The 20930-nt window shown below is 38.7% G+C and overlaps 1 protein-coding gene across 6 annotated transcripts in view; it reads right to left on the bottom strand.

Annotated features, from left to right (window-relative positions):
* Positions 1-235: 235 nt before the first annotated feature.
* Positions 236-20930, bottom strand: part of MCTP1 (multiple C2 and transmembrane domain containing 1) — a 185627-nt gene continuing 164932 nt past the window's right edge. For 5 of the 6 annotated variants that reach the window (XM_027662940.1, XM_027662942.1, XM_027662943.1 and 2 more), the window contains 4 exons: positions 10815-10924; positions 7951-8060; positions 4339-4436; positions 236-3273 (listed from right to left, as the gene is read on the bottom strand). In XM_027662940.1, coding sequence (XP_027518741.1) covers positions 3202-3273; positions 4339-4436; positions 7951-8060; positions 10815-10924 — 390 coding nt within the window. In that variant the 3' untranslated portion in view covers positions 236-3201. Of the gene's footprint in view, positions 3274-4338; positions 4437-7950; positions 8061-10814; positions 10925-16500; positions 16677-20930 lie in introns of those variants that run through there. The other variant, XR_003530831.1, reaches the window with a different exon arrangement.

Here is a 20930-nt window from a genome sequence, read left to right as displayed (position 1 = left end):
ATGGAAGACAGGTATGGATGACTCCTTAATGCAGCAGTGAGAAACCAAACATTGAAACTGCAGAGGTGGGAGGTACATGAGGGAAACTGAAGTGCTGACACAAAACCAGCAGCTGAAGGTTTGTGATCAAACTGTCAAGGGAGTTACATCTATAAGAAGGTGAATTAGTCAAAGAATGTGGATAAGAAAAAGAAGTCCATCAAAAATAAAAGTAGGGAGAAAAAGCAGGAAAGGATGACAAAGCAAACAGTTTCCAGTTAAGGTTTAATTGATAGTATAGTGGTGACCAGGAAATGGAGAAGACAAGTTTGGTCGCCTAGAGAATGCAGGCCAAGGTAGAGAAAAGGCAGGAGGGGCCAGCAGCTCTTCCTCTTGTCGGTAGAGCTTATGGTCTCAGGGACCACATTAGTTGATAGACTGTATGCAGGTTGCTTAATTGCTTTTTCATTATTCCACCGCTGGTTTAATTGCAATAGAAAAACATCTTGGGGTTTACTGCACTTGGATTTAAAATACTGTCACAGTACACAGCTCTCCCAGTTAAAGCTCATTGCTATTAGGCATTCCTCACTACAACGAGAAACAACTGTAAAAACAGGGTAAGTAACCTCTGTACTATGAATTACCATCGGAACTGTAACTAAAGCCTCTCAGACAATCAACCTTGGTGGATCCTGAATGCTTGGACACCTACTATAAGTGTGTACCCCAATTAAGCTAATAATTTTCCACGGACCCAAATAAAGTCATTAAATTTTATTTTCTGAAAGAGTTTCATGATTGTGCGATGCCTTATTATTTCATTATTATTTAGAACAGACAAGTTGCTTTCAGAATAAAGCCTGGTAAATCTAACAGGTTAGAAATGGACTTCAGAACCAATCTGGAAAAGGAAGGTATGTTAAAATATTTATGGCATAAAGTGGGACTGGTTCACTACAGAGGCCACCCACAAAAAGCAGAGTAGAGAAACTACAAATAGTGAAAACGGGTTCACTCACAAACTATTTTAAATTGTGATTTTAAATTGTCTTGCTGTGGCAGGAGAATTGTATTTAACACACATGCATTCTTAGCCTTGCCTCTGTGCGTTATATTTTCAGTGAGATCAATTTCAACTGACTGAGGCATTTAAGAGGAATTGACCAATCTTCAACAAACAGATGTCTTTCTCTCCCTGCCCCCCTCCACCTGCACATTATGGAGCTTAAAATACTGAAATGCTGCACACAGAAATATGATGCTTTCCTTGACACTTCCATGTCACACCACTCAGGGAAAAATGATAGCATAGGATTTCAAAGACAGAGGCTTCATAATAGAAAAGAGTGAAGTTAAAGGTGTGTTTAATGCAGGAAATGTGCATAGCTAACTCGTACATTACCATCGAAGTAGACATTTGAAATTGGGTACAGAAAAAAAAAGACAACAGGAAATCACACGCAGACAGGTGGGCAACATTAAGAAGGTACAAGGCTTGCAGTGTATTAAAGAACTGTGTGAAACCGACAACAGGCAACAAACATTCACATAATTGCTGAGTCAAAAATTTGGCTTTTTTAAAACAAAATAAGCTAATCAGTGATTCTCATTTCATCAGTAGTATGTTGGTCTTCAGGCATCACACAGCCAGAACTCTTTTAAAGTCGTGATGTAACAAGGACAAGACTTTCTGCAGAACAGTCATTTGACTGGCATTCTTTCAAATATACAAACAGAAATAACAAAATTACTGTCACATCAGAACTTGGCTATCATCTTATCTGCAAAATAAACAAATCCAGGATGAACTTTCATGAGCAATGCAGCTAACATATAATCCTTTAGACAAATATATATAAACATGTGCTTGCAAAGTATTTCTAAATAGTCTTTTCAAAAAGTATTGTTAGAGTAGTGCAATATAACTTTATCTGCAATTGCAACCAATGACAGGTAATCCAGAAAGGACCACAGCTCTCCTTGAGGATGTAGTCCTGCCGCTCTCCCCTGGGCAAAAATCCCCTTTAATGTCACCGGGAGCTACGATGAGGAGCTGTGTACAGGTAGTCCCTCAGGAATGAGTCTCTGCTCACTACGTAGTCTGCATGCAGCTACCAAAATATATCCCCAAGTACTCATTATGCAGTGGCCACTAAAACATTTGAAATGTAAACGTTTCTCATTTATGTTCCATGTAATTTATAAGATAATGCAGTTTCCATGCAGTAGATAAAGATTGTATCAGAAGAACTGACATTAATAGCTAAGAAAATAAAACAGTTTTACCACAACTGCATTTTTTTCCTCTATGCTATATTTCAGCTTGGTAAAGCATATTAATACGATCTTGTGATTTGAAAAAAAAAACCATTTTTTGCAACATTTCCATATTAAAATAGTTATGTGCACAAAAAGTGTTCATAGCATGACACCAAAAGCAATATGGAGTTAGTTTTATACTATTTCCATTACAGTAAAACTATAGACTTTATTCACTAAACTATGTAGTACAAATGAAGATTACTGGTACAGACAGAAAAGTCAGACAGGCAATCAGTTACAAACCTGGCAGTATTCTGAGAGAGATGGAGATTTTTAAATCTTACAATGGAATGATAAAGACATCAGGAACTGCTTTTGGGAGCTCCAGAAAGACATTTGCACTTGGTGTTTCTCATTATCTTATAAGGAGCCCACCTGCACAGGAAAATGTTGCACCAGAAGTTAACATCAAGGTTTGAGAACTAAAAAATCTGCTAAAACTTAAGTGCAGTAGGCTCCACCACATTGTATTTCTCATTAAATGTATAAAACATAGTAATGTCACCATTGTCACGGTGACTTACTGGATGATACTGACAAATTTTTGAGTAAGATTTAAATTCACACCTTTTGTAGGTTTAGTCAGCATGATTTGAGTATTTCGTGTATCTTTGACTACCAAGTAGCAGTGCATATTTACCACTTAAGATTGACTCCTTTAATGCATTATGCTGTTTCTAACGAGGCTTTCAAATGGCAAAAACCCTACTTAAAACAAATGTCTTTACAGTGAGAAAGATATCTTCAATGAGAAACACCTTTTTACACTATTTACAAAATCTCCTCACTAGATAAAAAGGCAAAATAAATAAAAAGTTTAGGGAAAGGAAACGCTGCCTAGGCTTGCTCTTTTATTCTCCCCTGGCAGATGCTAGTCTCCTCAACACATGAAGTTGGCTAGGCAGGGTTGTTTTTCTTCCTCTTGCTCGGGCTGTGACTGAGATCTTGTTTCAGTTCATGGTATTGCATCTGTTTAAACACAAAGTTCAGAAAGAAAGAGTTCACGTGGTGCTTCCTAGAAAAAAGGGAAGACACCTTTTCTTTTCCCCCAGGGTTAAAAAAGATAAAACTTTCTCCCTAAAAACTATACAGGATTTGCACATGTGATTCAACAACAACAGAACTGCAAATCTAGAGTAAGAAGGAAAATCAACATGGAGAAAATCCTGCCAGGAAATAACACTGTGCACTGACGTAAGCTTTGAAAAGGTTATTCTTTTTTTTGTTTTCTCCATGAGCTCTTACAGACAATAAACAGTATCCTCTTGGGTGAACTGGATGAATATTCTTTGTAATATATCTTAAAAACTTGCTTATTTCCAAATGCTTGCCACAAAGGTATTAGATTCAGAGAAGGTATGTGTACCCATACCTCCCACTTATACCAGCGCTGAATTGAAACTAGAAATATGTGAAGTCTATAATCTTTGTGATACCAGAGATGATTTATGTGCCTGATGTTATCTTAAAGCTTGCATCCTCTCAGGAGATTGTGTACTGCATCACAAAAGCTTGTAATTCACAACCAGCTTTTTTTTTAAGGAGTTCATGGGCACAACTGAACTGTGGTCACAGTAAAAGCTTTCACCTCAGAAAAGGAAAGGCTAAAGTGCTCTCAGAGTCCTGTCACAAGACACCGGGCAACACTGCCTGGTGCTGCGTCTTCCATCATTTGACCTTCCTATTCCTTCTCTGCATGTCCTGACAGCTTCAGCTCCAGTGTTTCCTACATAGTGTCTTATCCCAGTCAGATTTACATTATGCTGGAGGCTGTTTAATACAAGCTCTAGCCTCTGGTACTATCTAACAAATAATTACTGTTCTAAGGATCCTCAGAGGCACAACCAAGGTAGTACCTACTTTCTTCCTGGAAAATGGTCTAGCAGCCTCCTAATGGTTCATGGACTATCCCCAGCTTGAGTTTGTAATCTCTTTGTGGCAGAGAGTATAATGTTGAATCAAAATAACTGCTTTAAAAATTTGTTTAAAAAAAAAAACAAAACCAGAAAGAACTCTTAAAAAATATATACACACCACTTGAACATCTGAAGGAACTCTGGATAGAAAGTCGAGTAGCTCATTGTTATCAACTGCATAAGGATTTCGAATCTTCTTTGTAAATTTATTGATGCCTGCAAAAGTGAAAGTTCAAATCTTACTATGATCATTTCAAAAAATCCAAGTATTTTTGGCAAAGTTTTATAAAAGATTTTAGATCCATTTTGAAGTCTGGCATTAACACTGAATGAACAAACAAACAAACAAATGAATGAAAGAATAAATGAATGAACTGCAAATGCAGGCTCCAAATGTTGAAATCTGCTGCTGTTTCAAAATGCAAAAGTTTGAGGGGCATTTTCAAATTCCTTCAATACATTTTTTTGGAAAGTAACAGAAATCGTGATTATTATGAGGAGGTTGGAAAAAAGAGAGGAATAAAGAGTACTTCATTTCTGTACTGGAGACGATGAGCAGAAATGGTCTTAATTTGCAGGACAGAACATTCATGAGAGATTCTGGAGATTCAAGGAAAATATTCTTCACGGTAAGGATAATGAAGCATATGGGAAGCAGTGAAGACTGCATCATGTGAAGATTTAAGAGGAGTTTGCACAAACCTCTGTCTGGGAATGACAGATACAGATGAGCTGAAGGCAGTGCAGAGAAGAGAAGACAGATGTCTCTATTAGATATCATGGTCTTATAATGCCTATTGACAATTTGTGTTAAGAAGCACCAAGAAAAATCCTCCACAAACTAAGAAGAAAGAAGGCTTTTAAATTAGATTTATTTTCTTATCATAACATACTGAGTCAGGCTCATACACGTTTTGAGAACCCAGTTTGTGGGCTCTGGGAACACACGTCTAAAACAGGAGCAGGAACAGTACAAACTACATAGACTTTCAGGCGCAGGAGATAGCCAGGACAGCATTAAAAATGTACCTTTCTGTGTAATTTATCCAGGCTGTATCAGATATAAGATAATATAGTCTCTGGCACCCAGACCTTTCAGAAAGCTTTAGCAAGGACTTATGGCCTTGGGATGGGGCATGTAAGCTTCATAAGCTTGATAAAACCCACATCTTTCCACTGCATGAATTCTCAGTTCTGCGATGTAGATAGGAGATGCTGCCATTCCTTTATCTGGTGATTGAACAGTGAGTGTTCAAAAGGAATATCTGAGGGTCAACACCTTTAAGAAGATGCTTTGCATAGCAAGTGACTGAGAAATTCAAGGTCAACCCTACTGTTCATTACATGTGGCCACTGGACCACCTATAGGTGAATTCAGGAGCTGATATAGTTTCACTTTGTCACATCTGATAAAGAAAAATACCAGTCATCCCATGAAAGCAAATGCATGAATAAATCATGGTCAAGGCTTGAGAAAGGAAAAGCACTGCACAGATGAGAAACTACAGAGGAAGCAGAATACAACAAGGGGATTGATCTTTTCCAAAAGCTTGAAAATTTTCAGAATAAAATAATTATCTTTATACTTTTTCCACATAAACAGCTGTAGCTGTTGACAGGACTCTGCACATCACTAAATTGGATTAGGATGGAGAGGTGATTCCCATTCCACCCCACCTAACAAACCACATCTTCAAGGGCCAGTAGTCTCCTGGAGAGAGAGATGGCTAGAGGGAAAGCACAGAGAATCTCTTGCCAGGGCATGTTGACAGAGGCAGTCCCTATGGATGCAAAGAAAGACAGCTATAGAAAGGATGTGCCATAACATGGAGGTTTTTTCATTTAAAACCTCTGCTTTCCCAAGGAATGACATGGGTAAATGCTGCTACAGACCAGCTCAAACATTCCTGTGGAAAAATGTCAGAAAACAGAGGCTTCCAAGGCTTCCAAGTGCAGGATGGATGAATGGGATGAAGGAATGTATGTACATGGGGGAGGTTAAAAACACATCATGATGGAGGAAACAGACACATGTTTGGAATGCTGCAGTTCTTGAAGGGACAGATGCACAGAGCTATGCTCAGCACGACATGGCTCTGTGTGAATGCATTTCACCCTGAGAAGGTCGGGACTGCAGGAGCTGTAGCTATGCAGTACTTGTCTGGTCTCCTGGTATGATGCAAGAGAAACAGATCCCTGAAGAAGGGATCCACACACACTTGCTGAGTAAGAAGGCACCTAAACCTAAATGCCCGAGAAAAACCTCCATTGAAACCACTAGTGAACAAATGGCCTTGAAGTCATATGTAGGTACACTATATAACTTGGGGGCAAGGAGGGAAGAGATGGAAAGAATGCAAGGTGCATTTATAATAATTTGTGCTTATGCTATCCACCCATGGTTTGGGAGGCTTGGGAGTTAAGGTTCTGCTTTACCTGAAACAGACATTTCTGTGGGAGTGTGACCCTTCCTGGGATATCAGTCATGAGCTTTTCAAAGAACAGTTCTCACTCTATAGTTTTGTGGGTCTTGGAGGAGTATTATAATCAAATGTTCTTGCATCAAACAAAGGGGATGTAAGAAAGCAAGATGTCAGAACTGTCTGAACTGTCTGAAAAATGACAGAAAAAGGACACAGACCAACTACTTCAAAGTTCACGTGTATATGCTAGGAAGAATAAATTTTGGGAACAAACTAAGAGTTTGGTTACACCTAAGTGATATAGGGTATGTGAGGGAGAAGTAAAACTCCAAAGACAGGAAAAGAAAGGAAGCCCACATTCTTGTTTCTGTTAGTTCCGTAGAAATACTTTTGTACATATCCTCTTAATTGCTTCTGTTCTATTTTAAATATTCTGCTATGTTTATTTGTGAAAATACATTAAGAAATTACTAATACTGACTTATCAATAAAAATTAATTCTTTAGAGTCACCTGGATGATTTTTTGTTGTCTCCTGAAATCAAAAGTTTTTCACAAAAGTGGGATTGTTATTCTTTCTTCAGAAAGAAAATCTAGCCACAGATTTAACTGAGACTGTGCTGTTCACAAATCTGTGGTACTGAGTAAGGGTACAGTTGCCAGTGGTATAGGATGTATTGAAAAGATGTACAAATGAAAACCGGGAGCATTATTTACAACAGATGGGGTAACGACAGCTTTTTAAAATCAGTATAAAGAATTGATATAGGGGCAATTGATATTGTAGTGAGAACCTGGATCAATCATAATTCCACCCCCCTACCCACTCATACTTTCTGTTCCTTATCAACCAGCCAAATACCACCCATTCCTTTTTGTCCAACCAAAGGTGACCCCTTAAACAGGTTTGTTGTTGCTATGTTTACATACACTTTCACAAGATAAAGTACTGCAGTAAAAAAGGTATATTGTCCTAAATGCACTATATAGATTGAAATGCCCCTGTTTGTGTACAAGTAGTGAAAATAAATCAGAGTAATATCTAGACAAAACTACATTTTGATATATGAAGAATCCTCATGGCTACATGTTCATAGTATGATTAAGTCTACAATGCCAGACAAGAAAAATGCATTTTGCAGATGGGTCTACATCTTTACAGAGTTGCGATTTTTAACTAACCTGCTTGTTTCCATCATGAGGCAGCTTCATGACCATAAATAACCGAAAAGTACTGACAGTGTAAGTCATCCCTTACAAAGCAGGGGGTTTTAAGTGGAAGGGACAGTTTAAAAAGGCTTTACTTACCCCAGACAAGAACAATGTATCTCAGTGGAATGAAATACAGGATGACAGTGAACACAGACAGGGCAACAATCGCCAGCCAGCTAAGGAATGGGACAGTCCAGTTGAATGTACTAAAAGAAAAATTAACAGAAGTCAGAACTGAGGTCAGTCAACAGACCCAATAAAAGAACAAATGATGGGCGGGAGAGTGAGAGAAGTGCCACTTTCCATCAGGGTGAACAAACTGAGTCTACAAATGAATGCATGGATGTTGGACATCAGGGAGAGCCTGGGCTTGGATCCACTGTTAGTGGAAATGAAAGGAGGTCCTGGGTTCACCCACTTGCCTGCTGAATGGCACCTCTCCCTGCCCAACAGCACACATCTGCCAGGAGAACTACTGCTAGTGCTTGTCCCCAGTTTTAGCATCAGGCAAGACACACAGAACTCCTTATTCCGTAAATGTATTCCCACAGGCAACTCAGATTGCTTTCTTCAATTCTAGGGTAGAAGTAGGATACAATAGTTGGAAAAGTATTGCTAGGGCTTTCTGTTTTATCACCTCACTGTTCCACTGTAAGGGCAGCACAAGCAGTTAAAGGCTGAGCAGGGACATTCCCCTCTGTCTGAGGTATAGATGCACTCCTCAATCAGGTGCCCTTCTGTTTTGGGGGGAAAGGAAAAGGTAAGTGTATGGTTATGCAAAGCTGGAAACTCATCCAATGACCTTAAGGAGGAGAAGGTTAGGGAAAAAAAAAAAAAAAAGAAGGGGGTAGAACAGTCAGTCCTGAAGGTAGCACTAGATGAAGGAAGGAAATAAAATTCCATTGGGTGGCAAAAAACCAAACAAACAAAAAAAAAAGGACACAAGGAGGAAAAAAGGAGGGAGTGGCATAAGGTAAAGAGGTAAAGTACATTGGAGAAAAAGCAAAGGAAAGCTTATCTACCAAATAAAATAAAATATAAAATAAAATTAAATAAATAAATGTTATTTATCTATGGATAAAGGAAAAAAATTCTGGGATCCCATCAGAGTTTCAGGACGTTCATTACGTTTTCCAAAAGTCACAGATTACAACATTACAAGGATCCCAAACTCTGTGACAAAACACTGCTGGTCACTTAATTTTGCAGAGGTTGAGGTGTGAGGAAGAGAAAGTTAATGAGTCTTGAAACAGTGTGCCGTGGCTCTCCAACCTCCATGTGCAGAGAAGAGAGAAAGGTCAGATGATAAATTTACATGTATATCCCATAAAAACAATGGTTAAAGGGAGCTTGGCTCAGTGGGTTTGTTCCACGAAGGCACCACCATATCAAAAGTGTTGCATGACATTCATCCAGAAGGAAATGTGGCTTTGGCTCTAAATAGCCTCATGATACTCTTTAAAGTATTCCTACTAACTACATCCCCGATCAATGTGATTACATTATTTTGGCTTCTCTAGTAGAATAATTATTTGAATTGCTAGCCATATTTTTCATAATGAGGTCTGGCTTCCTGTGTTTATTTGTCTTATTTTCTCCCTGGCAATTTTGACATGGCTCCAGAATGAACATTATGTTAGTGTCGCTTAGTGTTGGATTCCTCCTTTTATCCTCAAGGGACACCTGCTCTTTTCCCCTCTTCTGTATGCGTTTGGGATGAACAGAAGGTCTGCTCATGTTCCTGTGACTCGGCTGTATGCAATGGATCACAGACACACCATGTGTGGGAGCACTGGCTCCTCACTTAGCAAACCTCCTTATGTGCTATGTTAGCACAGCATTCAGTACAGGTTTCCCATTATAGTTTCAGAAGCAAATTAGGAGCAAAGATTTATAGTCTCACTCAGTTTAGAAAACTCTGTTGCTCTCATCTGGTATATAATAGAACAAACTCTACTTCCAAAATGCACAATTAAAAAAACTAAATCATCAAGACAACTTCCACAAATAGCCTTTTGATAAAACACTTTTTTCAGAGACAGGCTCATTTTTTTGACTGGAAAACTTGCCTCTGCTGCTGTGAACACAGCCTGCCTGTAAGTGTCCCTATGGAAATGTTTCCCAGGCTTTCCTATTAGGGTATTTCCTCTTAAACACAAAAATGGCAACCTCCTCTTCATCAAGACAGAACAGAACAGATGAGAGATGATCCTCAGGATTCCTGCAGACTGACCTCCATCCAAGGCACCAGTTTCCTAAAATTCACATCCAGAAGTGAATCAGGTGGTGGTGTGATACACCTGGCTTTGGAGGCGCGGAAAACCAAGTCAATCCTGTCCCTGCTTTACAGCTGACAGCTGGAAGGCATCTTTCTGGAAGCAATCTCATCTCAAATACTAAACCCTGTGCTGCTGTTCGCTGACCATGTCAGAAATACAACACATTTCCTTCAGTAAATATCAGATCTTCTCTTTCTTAATGCCTAGATTTGTTGGCAATTCTTATATATCATGTATTAAGTATTACAAATTACAAATACACTAGAAGGAAAGGTTTTGCTAAGGTACATAAATACAACTTCCAGCAAGTGAACATATGCACGTTGTTAAAATACTATTCAGCTCCGCTTATTTCCTTTATCAAAGTTGCATTTTTTATTATTATTTTAAAATAACTACTGTTGGACCTCTCAATAAGATTCTCTTTCTGGTTTACTTAAAAACCTTAGTTCTGATTTTTTTCCCAATTAATGTAATTCTAAATTTCAGAATTAATATGACAGGATTTTCATTGACTGATGGCCTCCACAAGCAAAGTAAATATAGATGAGTTTGAACAATGGATCATCCAAAACTGGAGTCCCCTGAAATAAATAAATAAAGGTCTAATATTTTGTATCTCCGCATGGAAAAAGTATGAACAACATTAGAGAGCAATCCAGCACCTGTGTCAGCACTTACTTCTTGATCCTTTCACCAAATGAAGCAATTTCATCAAGGATATTCTGAACAGTGACACACACCTCCTGGATGGCATAAAGTCTATTCATAAATCCTTTTTTTTCACCTTCCTAAAGAAAAGAATAGGAATAGTTGAGTAAAAGAATTTCTGACAGTATGAAAAGGATTGTGTATCCATCAGTTAAGTTTCAAAAGTGCCCACGTTACAGATTCATGTAAAAGGAATTGTTAAAACGTGGCAATTGGAAAATGTTTTCTTGTCCTTGAAGCAGTGCTTACTGGCAATACCTATGGTTTAGTATATATACTGAGCTCCACACAATTTTGTTTGTCACTGCATTAGTTTCTAAATATATATTGCAATAAGCCAGGTCTCTATGTTTTAAACATGCTGAAGGTGCCAACCTTGTATGTTGTGTGCTCTTTCAAGAGATGAGTCATAAGGGAGAACAATGGCAGTTTGTTGAAATGCTGTTTCTTGCACTGATGTAGGTACCAGGAAAATAAACATTCCTGGTGGGAGGCACTGAGTGAGAAACCAGAAAGACCTCAGCTACAGGGACAGTTCCCTCTGACTCTAATTTGTGTTTAAGGTTCACACGTACCTGTGCCACCCATCATCATCTATTCTACCTTGGCTGGTGAGCACATGCTCCTTGTCTCTCTCTCACTTTTCCCAACTAATATTCAAGTGCTGCAATGCATGAAATATATGGCAAATGTAACTCCACTTGCCTTTACAATACAGATTAGTGAAACCCAAAAGCATATAACATGCCAGCCATTGACAAAATGGGAGATGCAGGGGAGGTATCATTGTAGGAATTAATTTAATTACCTCCTTATTTGTTCAGGTTTCACTAGTAGGACTTTTATTCACCAAGTCATCAATTTATGGTAATGCAGAAGTCTAAAAGTACTTTCATTCTTACTAAATTTGTCAAGATTATTTGTGCCCCTAAAAATGTAGGAGTTCTTTCATAAACAGTGACTATTTCCACCTAAAACCAGGAACCACCCTCAGTAAGACATATTCTAGGGTCTTTGATAGATTTGCCATCAGTGCATGTTGTCCTTCTTTCTGCCAACCCAAGTAGACTTTGCCTCCCAGAAGAACACAACAATGTGCTGCCCAGGTACATCAATACACTCCATGGGCCATTCCTCAAACAGGCTTTCTCCTGTTCTGACCATCTCTTCATTTTTCCCCCATTATCCTTCTATCTCTGAACCCAGACAGGTTGTAGCATCAACTCCACTCAGACCCAACAGGACTTTCAAAACAATGTTGTGTTACATGAGATTAAAATGAAGTATCACCATGACAAAAAATTAGTTTCCCTTCATTTTTTTTCCAGACTACAGATAAGCCAAATGGGTATGTTCAACATTACCCATCAGTTGATGTCATATTACCCCACATAGTTTGAATGTGACTGCTGAAAATAAGAAATGGAAAGAAAATTTTTCACTATTAGAAAAATATTTCCTTTAAAAAGTTCAACCTTTTGTTTTGATTAAACACAATCATCACAAACCATGATACAAAAGTCTCTGTCATTGACTCCAAAGTTCAGCATCTAAGAAATTAGCATATGTTGCATTTAATTTTTCTTTTCTTCTCCTGATGCTTAACTAGCAGACAGTATATTGGTTCACTTATTTTGCTGACATTTTTGCTGGCTTAAACCAGGTTGGAAAAAAACATCATTTAGCATTTAATCATCTGAAATCACTTCAACGACGCTGGTTCTGCTTGTCAAGATTACTTGTGAAGATGTTGAAAGTATTTAGTTACAGAACACAGATTGTCTAAAAATAAACAATCATGAGAGAGCAGACAGACAGAGATGGCAAAACTACTTTCAGTGACCAAGTGTAATTTATAAACCAAGCACTTCAGACAAAGCAAAACCGCCACTTTCTCAGGCAATGTGAAAGAGCTTATACTCTCATTTAAGATCAGTAATTACAGTATCACAAAGAAATGTTTTTGTTTTCTGAGGATGACCATAAGCACACCCAGTGATATCAACTATATCTACTGCTGCACAGCAAAAGAGAGTCATTTATGTAAGTTATTTCCTCAATGTTTTCTGCATTCTTGAAGCCTTGACAATGCATTATTGTCCTCAGGTATACAGCTTCTGGGGAAGTGGAGCATATATCCAGCATGCTTCATTTGTCATCAGAAAATAGGTACCTACTCTATTCCTTCATGTAAAACACATACTTCCAGTACCGGAGAAATATGAAAGTAATGTTTTCTTGTATACCAGAAGTAAATAGGCCATACAGAAATCACAGGTATTTTTGTGCTTTTCAAATATACATACACTTTGCTTCTTCAGTTTTGTATAATAGATTCTGCCCTCTCTGTCAAGTTATTTTGATTTACAATTAACTTGTGTGAGAAAAGAATTATGTATCTGTAACAAAACCAGTACTCTGTGACATCTCCAGAACTCAGTTGGGGTTACTTTCAGAAGTCCTGAGGTTGTTTTAATTTACAAATATTTTACAGGACAAATTTGTACCTTTGTTTAGGAATGGCAGTTCCTAATTTAGTGCTTCCACTGAGCCTCTCCAAACCATGCTGCCACTCACTCCATTTCCCCCTCCCTGCTGTGGCAGGCTGGAGATGAGAATTGGAGGCAGAAAAGGCAAAGATCGTGTATTGATATAAGAACAATTTATTAGAAACAGCAACGAGATAAGAAAACTAATAGTAACAGTAATGTTAGTAACAGAAGTGTACAAAAGAGAGCGATTCATACGCAAAATGTTCACTGCAGAGCCTGACCCAAGCGCAGATATGCCACCCTGACCACTTCTTCTGGGTTGGAACCAGTGTTACCCAGCTGCTTCCTCCAACTCAGAAACTCAACTGTAAGAAATCCTTTTTCCCTGGAAAAGAGTACCTTCTGCCCACCCCCAGCAATGACATGAGGTGGTATAGAATAACTCCAGGTCCTGGCCATGACCACTCCTGGCTACTGCAAAAAATTAACCTTGTCCTGGTCAGAACAAGGACAGTTTGAAAATACATCAGCTTAAATCACTCCCCACAAAAACACCAAAAACAGAAAGAGACAGAGAAAGGATCACAGTTTCCACCCCCCTGCACTTTCTGAGCTTAACAGAGATTTGTTGACATACTCCAAGGCAGGATTAGAAAAAACAGCACAGGAAAAAGGAGGCAGTCAGAAGGATCATGGTTCAGCTTTGCTTAAACGAATTCCACACACCCCTCAACTATTAGATGTTTTTTATTTCCTGCTCCAGAGATTTGTGGAAAAAATAATCTCGCTAGGGAAAAGCTACACTTATTTTCTTCCAGCAAGATGCTGTGTTAGAAAACACAACACATGAGCCACCTCGAGTAAACCAAGGTTCTTAATAATCCATTTTTAAAACAATACCGGTATTTCCTTTCTATAGAAAGATGGGCTGTGACTGGAATCAATTTCATTGTTTGCATGACTACAATTGCCAAGTTTCTGAAAATAATTGTCATTTAAATAGTAGATAATATTTGTTATACAGAGCTAACAGTAACTTTATTACTATTTCATTTGCATTATTTGTTTGTTTGCAGTAGGCTTAAGGTATCTGAAAAGCAAGATGTTTGCTAGGGGATGGCTTTAAGCACAAACTGTGAAAGCAAAATCAAATTGATGTTGATAGCCTGACTTGAATTTAAAAAAGGGAACGAACCCAAAGTACGGACAGACCATGTCTTCCTCCTCTTTCATAGGCAATTGTAGATTTAAGATTGATATGCTGTTTGGCCAATAGTAATACTTAACATTTGCATACTGATTTTCAGCCATAACTATATTTTATATTTGGTGAAATCGAAGCAAAATAAAGTAAATGACTCACTCTAGACTATGTGGAGCTAATTCACATGAAAACCTGAATGCAACCCATATTGTAAGAGTCTCTTTATTCAGCAGATTGTGCTTCCAATTCCATGACCAAAAAAGCGTGATTTAGGTAAGGATTATATCTCTAACATCAAACCTCTCTCATCTCCTAGTGAAAATGAATATACAAAATAAACATTTCAAAAGACTGGGAAAACAGGAGAAACAAACAAGACTCAAAAGTAAACTCTGATAAAGGTAATGGATTTAAGCCAGAGGAAAAAGCAAAACTTTAAGTTAAAAGAGTAAAACTCTGAACATTTTACGGTGGATAACTGTCCTATTAATAACTGCTTGTTTGGAGACAAAGGCACAGATCATAAAAACAAAATAATAGGAGAGTTCCAAGAATAGAAGTAAATGTTGAAATTTTTCAAGAGGCTGTCTGGGAAAAAAACTTCATATGGACCTCCTAAAAATAACCCTCATTGCCCAAGCTGGTATGATAGAGCCCCTCTGCACAAACCACAGGAACCAAGGCAAAGCGAGACTAACTTGGGATAGGTAGAGAGAGAGGATACAAAGTCACCACTGAGAGCAAGCACACCATTTTGTTATGCTGTAAGTGCAATGTCCTGTCACTTGGCCACCAGAAGACACATGAACTCTTCTTAGCTTGTGTCATACTGCACTACCTGTAGCCACAAAAGCATAGCCCTGCTATTATCACTGAGGAATCCCTCTAATCACCCCTTGACTTTTAGTAACAAGCCTATAAATCTCTATTGCTTGAACAGAAGAATACTACTTCCATGAGGAAACTCTTCAGATTTTTTCATCTAATAACTGGTGTTCAAAGTAGAGCCCATGAAAAGGCACCCACGTCATCCCCTAGCCATGAGACTCAGCTATGCACAGAACTGCAGTACCCTGGCAGACCTTTTCTGCTAAAATAAATCCAGAAGCGTCAGTAAGAAACACACTAGTACTTTACTGCTAGGAGTCATTAGTAACGTCCCAGGAAGAGTATGCAGACAGAGACTATAGAATACTGGCCTATGGTCTCGTCACTGCTCAAAACCCCATCTCAGCAATTACCTCTTAAGACTCTAACTACTGCTTTCTGGCAAGCTCACTAACAGGAAGGTAGTAAATTGTGGTGCTTTAAAATCAGCTGGGAATTAAACTCCAAACAAACTGCTCCCTTTCGTCCCACCCCCTCTAGTGAGAGAGGGACAAAGGCAGAGACTATGGGTTGAGATAACAATTTACTGAAAACAAACAGCAATGAGATGAGAAATGAACAATAACAGCAACAACATTAATAATAAAAGTATACAAAACAGAGGGTGATTTACACACTGAAAGTGCTCAGCACCTCAACTCAGTTGTGTGTGGCTGCTGAGGCAAAGACAAGATGGTGGATGTTTCCGCATCTGGTGTTCCCTGTCTCTGAGCCCAAGCCAACAAAAAACAATGACAGATAAACCCCCAAAAGCTGGATTGTCCACACCATGCCACAGCTCCCTGACCGGCCTGGCTTGACTCTACTCAGCTCTACCCAGCTCTGTGCTGCTCCTTTTGGCTCAGTGCCTATGGCTTGGCTCAGCTCCTTTCAGCCTGGGTTGGACTCAGCTGGGGCTTGAGCTTGCCTCCAGCGCTCCATTCCCCACGGCTGCTTCCTGCACTGGTGCCTTGGCATGGGTGCACTCCACTGGGCTCAGCTGTGTTTGCTGCTTGGAATTGTGTTCTTCCCAATGTATGAGAAGGGATGGGTGGTGGCAGAAGGACAGAGTCCACTTCAGGTGTGTACTCACCTTTTTCTTCTCCCCTTCACAATCCCCAGCAATGACATGGGTGGTATGGAATACCAACCATGTTTGATGGCTCAAAATTCTGCCCCCTCTCTGCAACCAGGACATAAGCCAACACTATTCCAGTTCTCGAGACATTTGATCTCCTTTAAGTCTTCTGAATCTCTATCAAAGAGCTTCTGTGATGGATATAGAGATAAGTTATTATTTTACCATATTCTCAGGTAAACAGAATGAGGACAGACAACCATAATGATATTGTTATCTTAAAACTGACTGTGGAATTGAGATCATGAGGTAAAGAGAACGATCTGTAGGACCTGGAAAGGTGCATGGGGTCACCTGGGAATGATCTATAGCACCTGGAAGTGGCCTCCTCCGTTACATCCTGTAATGAACTGAGAGAGTTATTTTTACTGCACTTCCCTCTTGCAGGCTGTCACTTGTGGAATACCACAACACCATTGTTCCTGCCATTTCTTCAATTGAAAAAGTATGGAAAGACTCTTGGAGACTTTAAAACTTTGCAGTGGGACTTTAAAGACTTAGAAGTTTCCACCCTTCCAGTAGGCCAGCTCCCAAGCTTTGAGACTTTTATTTTTTTAAAGCAGTGACAGATGGCACGCCAGGCAGACAGGTACCAGCATATGTTCTCTCCTCAGCATCAACAAAATAGATGACCTGTTTGGTACTCCTTCCACCCTGAAAAAGAACAACGGGAGTAGGCTTCCATAAAGCACTGGCAATATTTCACATTGAACGTTGAATCCCTGGGTAACATGGATAACCAGAACTGAGCTTTTAAACTTTGGTCTTCAACTATGCCCATATTACCTGGCACCACACCTTCAGCGACCATATTTTTCAGATACTATCAGCTGTTTACAAATGCTCAATATGTCATCTCTAAAGTCTACTTGCTAACATGGGTCTTTATGTGTGTATAAAGATGAGGTCTGAAACTAATTGCTCATCCCTAAATTGAAACCAGGCTGAGGATTTTAAAATACAGAGAAAATCACACAGTAATTGGAAGAGTACGGTATTACAGAAAGAAATCCTATTTGTGGTCATGATTATTAAAGAAAGAAGCAATACGCTGTTAATGCCTAGTAAGCATTCCATATTTAAAACAGTAAAAAGTAGGCAAAATAAAAACTATATAAACATGTGGTTGAAAACACTGAAGACTCACTGTTTATGAAGACATCACACCTGTAAGCATGAATAACCTGCTTCTAGGTGACCCTGCCTTAGCAGGGGCACCGGACTACGTATCTCCAGAGGTCCCTCCCAATCCTAACAATTTTGTGATTCTGTGTGAATATTACAACAATCTGTTATTCCTCAAACATACACCGAGAATTGATAAAAATAATTTTGAACCTTCTGTGACTTTTTGGCACTACCATGTATGTAATGAACTAGACTTTTTCATGTGCAATGAACTGCTGCAGGGCCAAAACAGAAATATAAAATCAGGGGGCCAGGGGGGAAGTCAAGAGCTACGGCAATAATTCTAGGGGAAAAAAGATGATGTTGCAAATTCCCAAAGAGTACGGAAAGAACACCGTAATAGCAATTCTTAGGTAAACTATTTTTAAGACGAGGTTTTTTCACTAGTGATTTTTATTTTCTCTCCCTCCCTATTACATTCCACGTATCTTTAAGTATGTTCCATCCTGATCTCCCCTTCACTGCACATTTTAATTCTGTAAAGACTGCACTCCATACAAAAGACAGAAACACGAAGGCAAACAGAGCCAGTTTATGGAGCAATTTGCCATTTCACTGAAGAGCCATCTAGTGGGGGGAAACAAAAATTTAAATTTTCCTTGCAGGACACTTTTTTTGACTAATGCTAAACCTTTATGAGATGTTCATTTCATATATACTCTAAGCAGATATATTACTTGAAAAGGGTGGAAGCTTGTTTGTTCATGGTGATAGATTCAGGGGTAAAAAGTTAACAATGCCAAATTTTGCCATGCCCTTCTTGGCCTTATTTTGGAAGGAAACTTATAGATCTAAAGCACTGTGCAGTTAAGCATTCAGATGATGAGAATACACCCCATTTCGGATGTCTTTTTTTCCCTCTTCACCCTGTTCAACTATATTTGAAGTAGAGAAGAGAGCATGTCTTACTTTACTTGAGACAGAACAACACCGCAGCTTGACAGTGATCTCATTAATGCTCCTTTTGTATCCAACCACATAGATGTTATCTGACAGTATATTGGTATATTGTGCATCAGTTGTTTGCAATAGCTAATTTAGTTAGAATATGGTCCTATGGAACAAACTATATGCTACTAAGGACCAAACTTTGACCGTGATTTTACAGTTGAATTTGTAAATTCCAGTGGTTCAAACAGTGTTTACCCTACACTGAATGGAAAATTAAAGAAGTGCTCAGTAATGCAGCTCTTCAAGTTCTGTTATACAAACGTGAGCGATGACAGATGTAAAAGTTAAATCTCAAAGGTCTAATAATCCTAAAAATACAAAGAAAGAGCCTGCAAGTTCTATCGGAAAGAGTTATTTTAAATAAGAACAATCTTGCTATGCAAGAGCCTGGAAGGATAGTAGAGTGAAAAGAAGACATACAGCTAGTGTAAAAATTCTGCATGAGAGAAAAAGACAGAGAAAGGGAATACTGAAAAACTGTGGTTAGCAAAACACCTGAATGGTTGAGATGCTTATCTATATCATACACATATATTTTTGTTGTTCACTTGTTATCAACAAGAGCTCCATCAAAATAATACAGTGTTCTGTTTTGAAAGTTTAAAGTAGCCTGAAAATTTATCTCTCAATAAATGTCTGCATGGTTGTCACTAATTGATATGCAAGGAAGATAATCAAGTACTCCTGGAGTTACAGTCTTTTAAAAACTCAGTTAGAGTTTTTAAATTTCTTGAATATAGCAGATGTAAAAGTTAATTTGATGTTTTAGTGTACATAGAATGTAATTTTCATTTTCTCCTTGTAAAGATTATGAAAATGATAAATGTGCTTTTTGGCAGAGGACAAGACTGACTATTCAAGACCACCTCCACACTGGGCTAGGACACTATCCTTGCATAAAACTCTGTATTTAGATTCAGATCTAGATTACTGTCTCTGGAAGTTTCCCAGTCCTGTGTTGACTGGACATTGTGATCTTATGTAAATCACGCACCTGAACAAACAGAGATAATGATTTTACACATACTTCTTGACCAGACCTGGCAAGCCTAAGGAATAGCTGCTGCTGCTGCTTCTGCCCAAAGACCTATATCTCCAGTGCAGGACTACCTCAAAGGAAGTGTAACCTCAAAGTTGTCACCATCACTACATGAACTGCCATCATGGGAGACAGCAAAAGCAGTCAAATATTGATCTAACAGTTGATCCAGCATTCCAGTCTTAGATTCTATTTTAGAGTTAATATGAATTATTCTCTCAGAAGGAGGAATGTGGTCTTCCTCTAGGCACCAAAGCTGCCTATTATTATAGATTGGCGATAGCAGTTTTACACCTTCCCTTCTTTATTGTCCAGGTGGAAATACTCATCTCCAAAAGCCTATTGCTCTGATATTTCCCTCAGACTCCCTGCTATTAAGAAAATCCTTTGATCAAACACAGGAAAAAGTAATGTTGTATTTCAAAATTCATGTGATCACACCTTGGATTGCTCATGCTTTTGGTTTACAGAAATCAAGAGATTCCATACATTGAAATTTCCTTACTCATACAGGCGCATACAGCTTTGGGATGAAATTGCATGGCCCTGGTCAAGCAGACTGCTGAGCAGAAGACTACAGAAACACCTTTACCGTTGGTATTTGCTGCCCAAACAGTGCTCCTTTGGAATAACTAACCCAAAATTAGTAAAATCGCCATTGTAAAATGGCTTTGGATTCCAGTGATTCAACTCAATGGCAAGTTGCTTTGAGAAAAGCAAACAAAACTATTTTCTTGGGGACACTGTAAAGAGCAACTGTTCACAGAGACTTATATCCTCAGGTCAACAGAGCCCAGACAGTCTACACCAGTTAACAAACCAACCCTAAAATCTGAAACACTTGACTGCTGTCAAGTGATCAATCACTAGCCAAAACTCCTCTCTTAAGGAATATGATCCGGAAAAGAAAAATGTTACACCTTACGCTCAGCTAAACTGGCAAGTGTAGATTATCTGAAATAGTTCACTCTAAAAACAAACCTATAGCAACGAAGATGAAGATAAGTAACACATGAGGTCTGAGTGGCATTCTTTGTATGAGCTGAATGTTTAAAGAAAGTAATCTTGGAAGCAGTTTGAGATTGAAAAGGAAAGACTAAGTGATGTTCCAAAGATGATGCATATATAACTACACATTTCAAATGGCAGCCACAATTATCCAAGGAATCTATCAAATATTAATAAAAAGGAAGGAAGGAAGGAAGGA

This window comes from Corapipo altera, unplaced genomic scaffold (assembly GCF_003945725.1).
Source record: "Corapipo altera isolate COAL_440 unplaced genomic scaffold, ASM394572v1 61167, whole genome shotgun sequence".
In the NCBI taxonomy this organism is placed as follows: domain Eukaryota; kingdom Metazoa; phylum Chordata; class Aves; order Passeriformes; family Pipridae; genus Corapipo; species Corapipo altera.
Note: the sequence above shows the minus strand (reverse complement) of the source record. Positions and strands in the feature narration are given on the sequence as shown.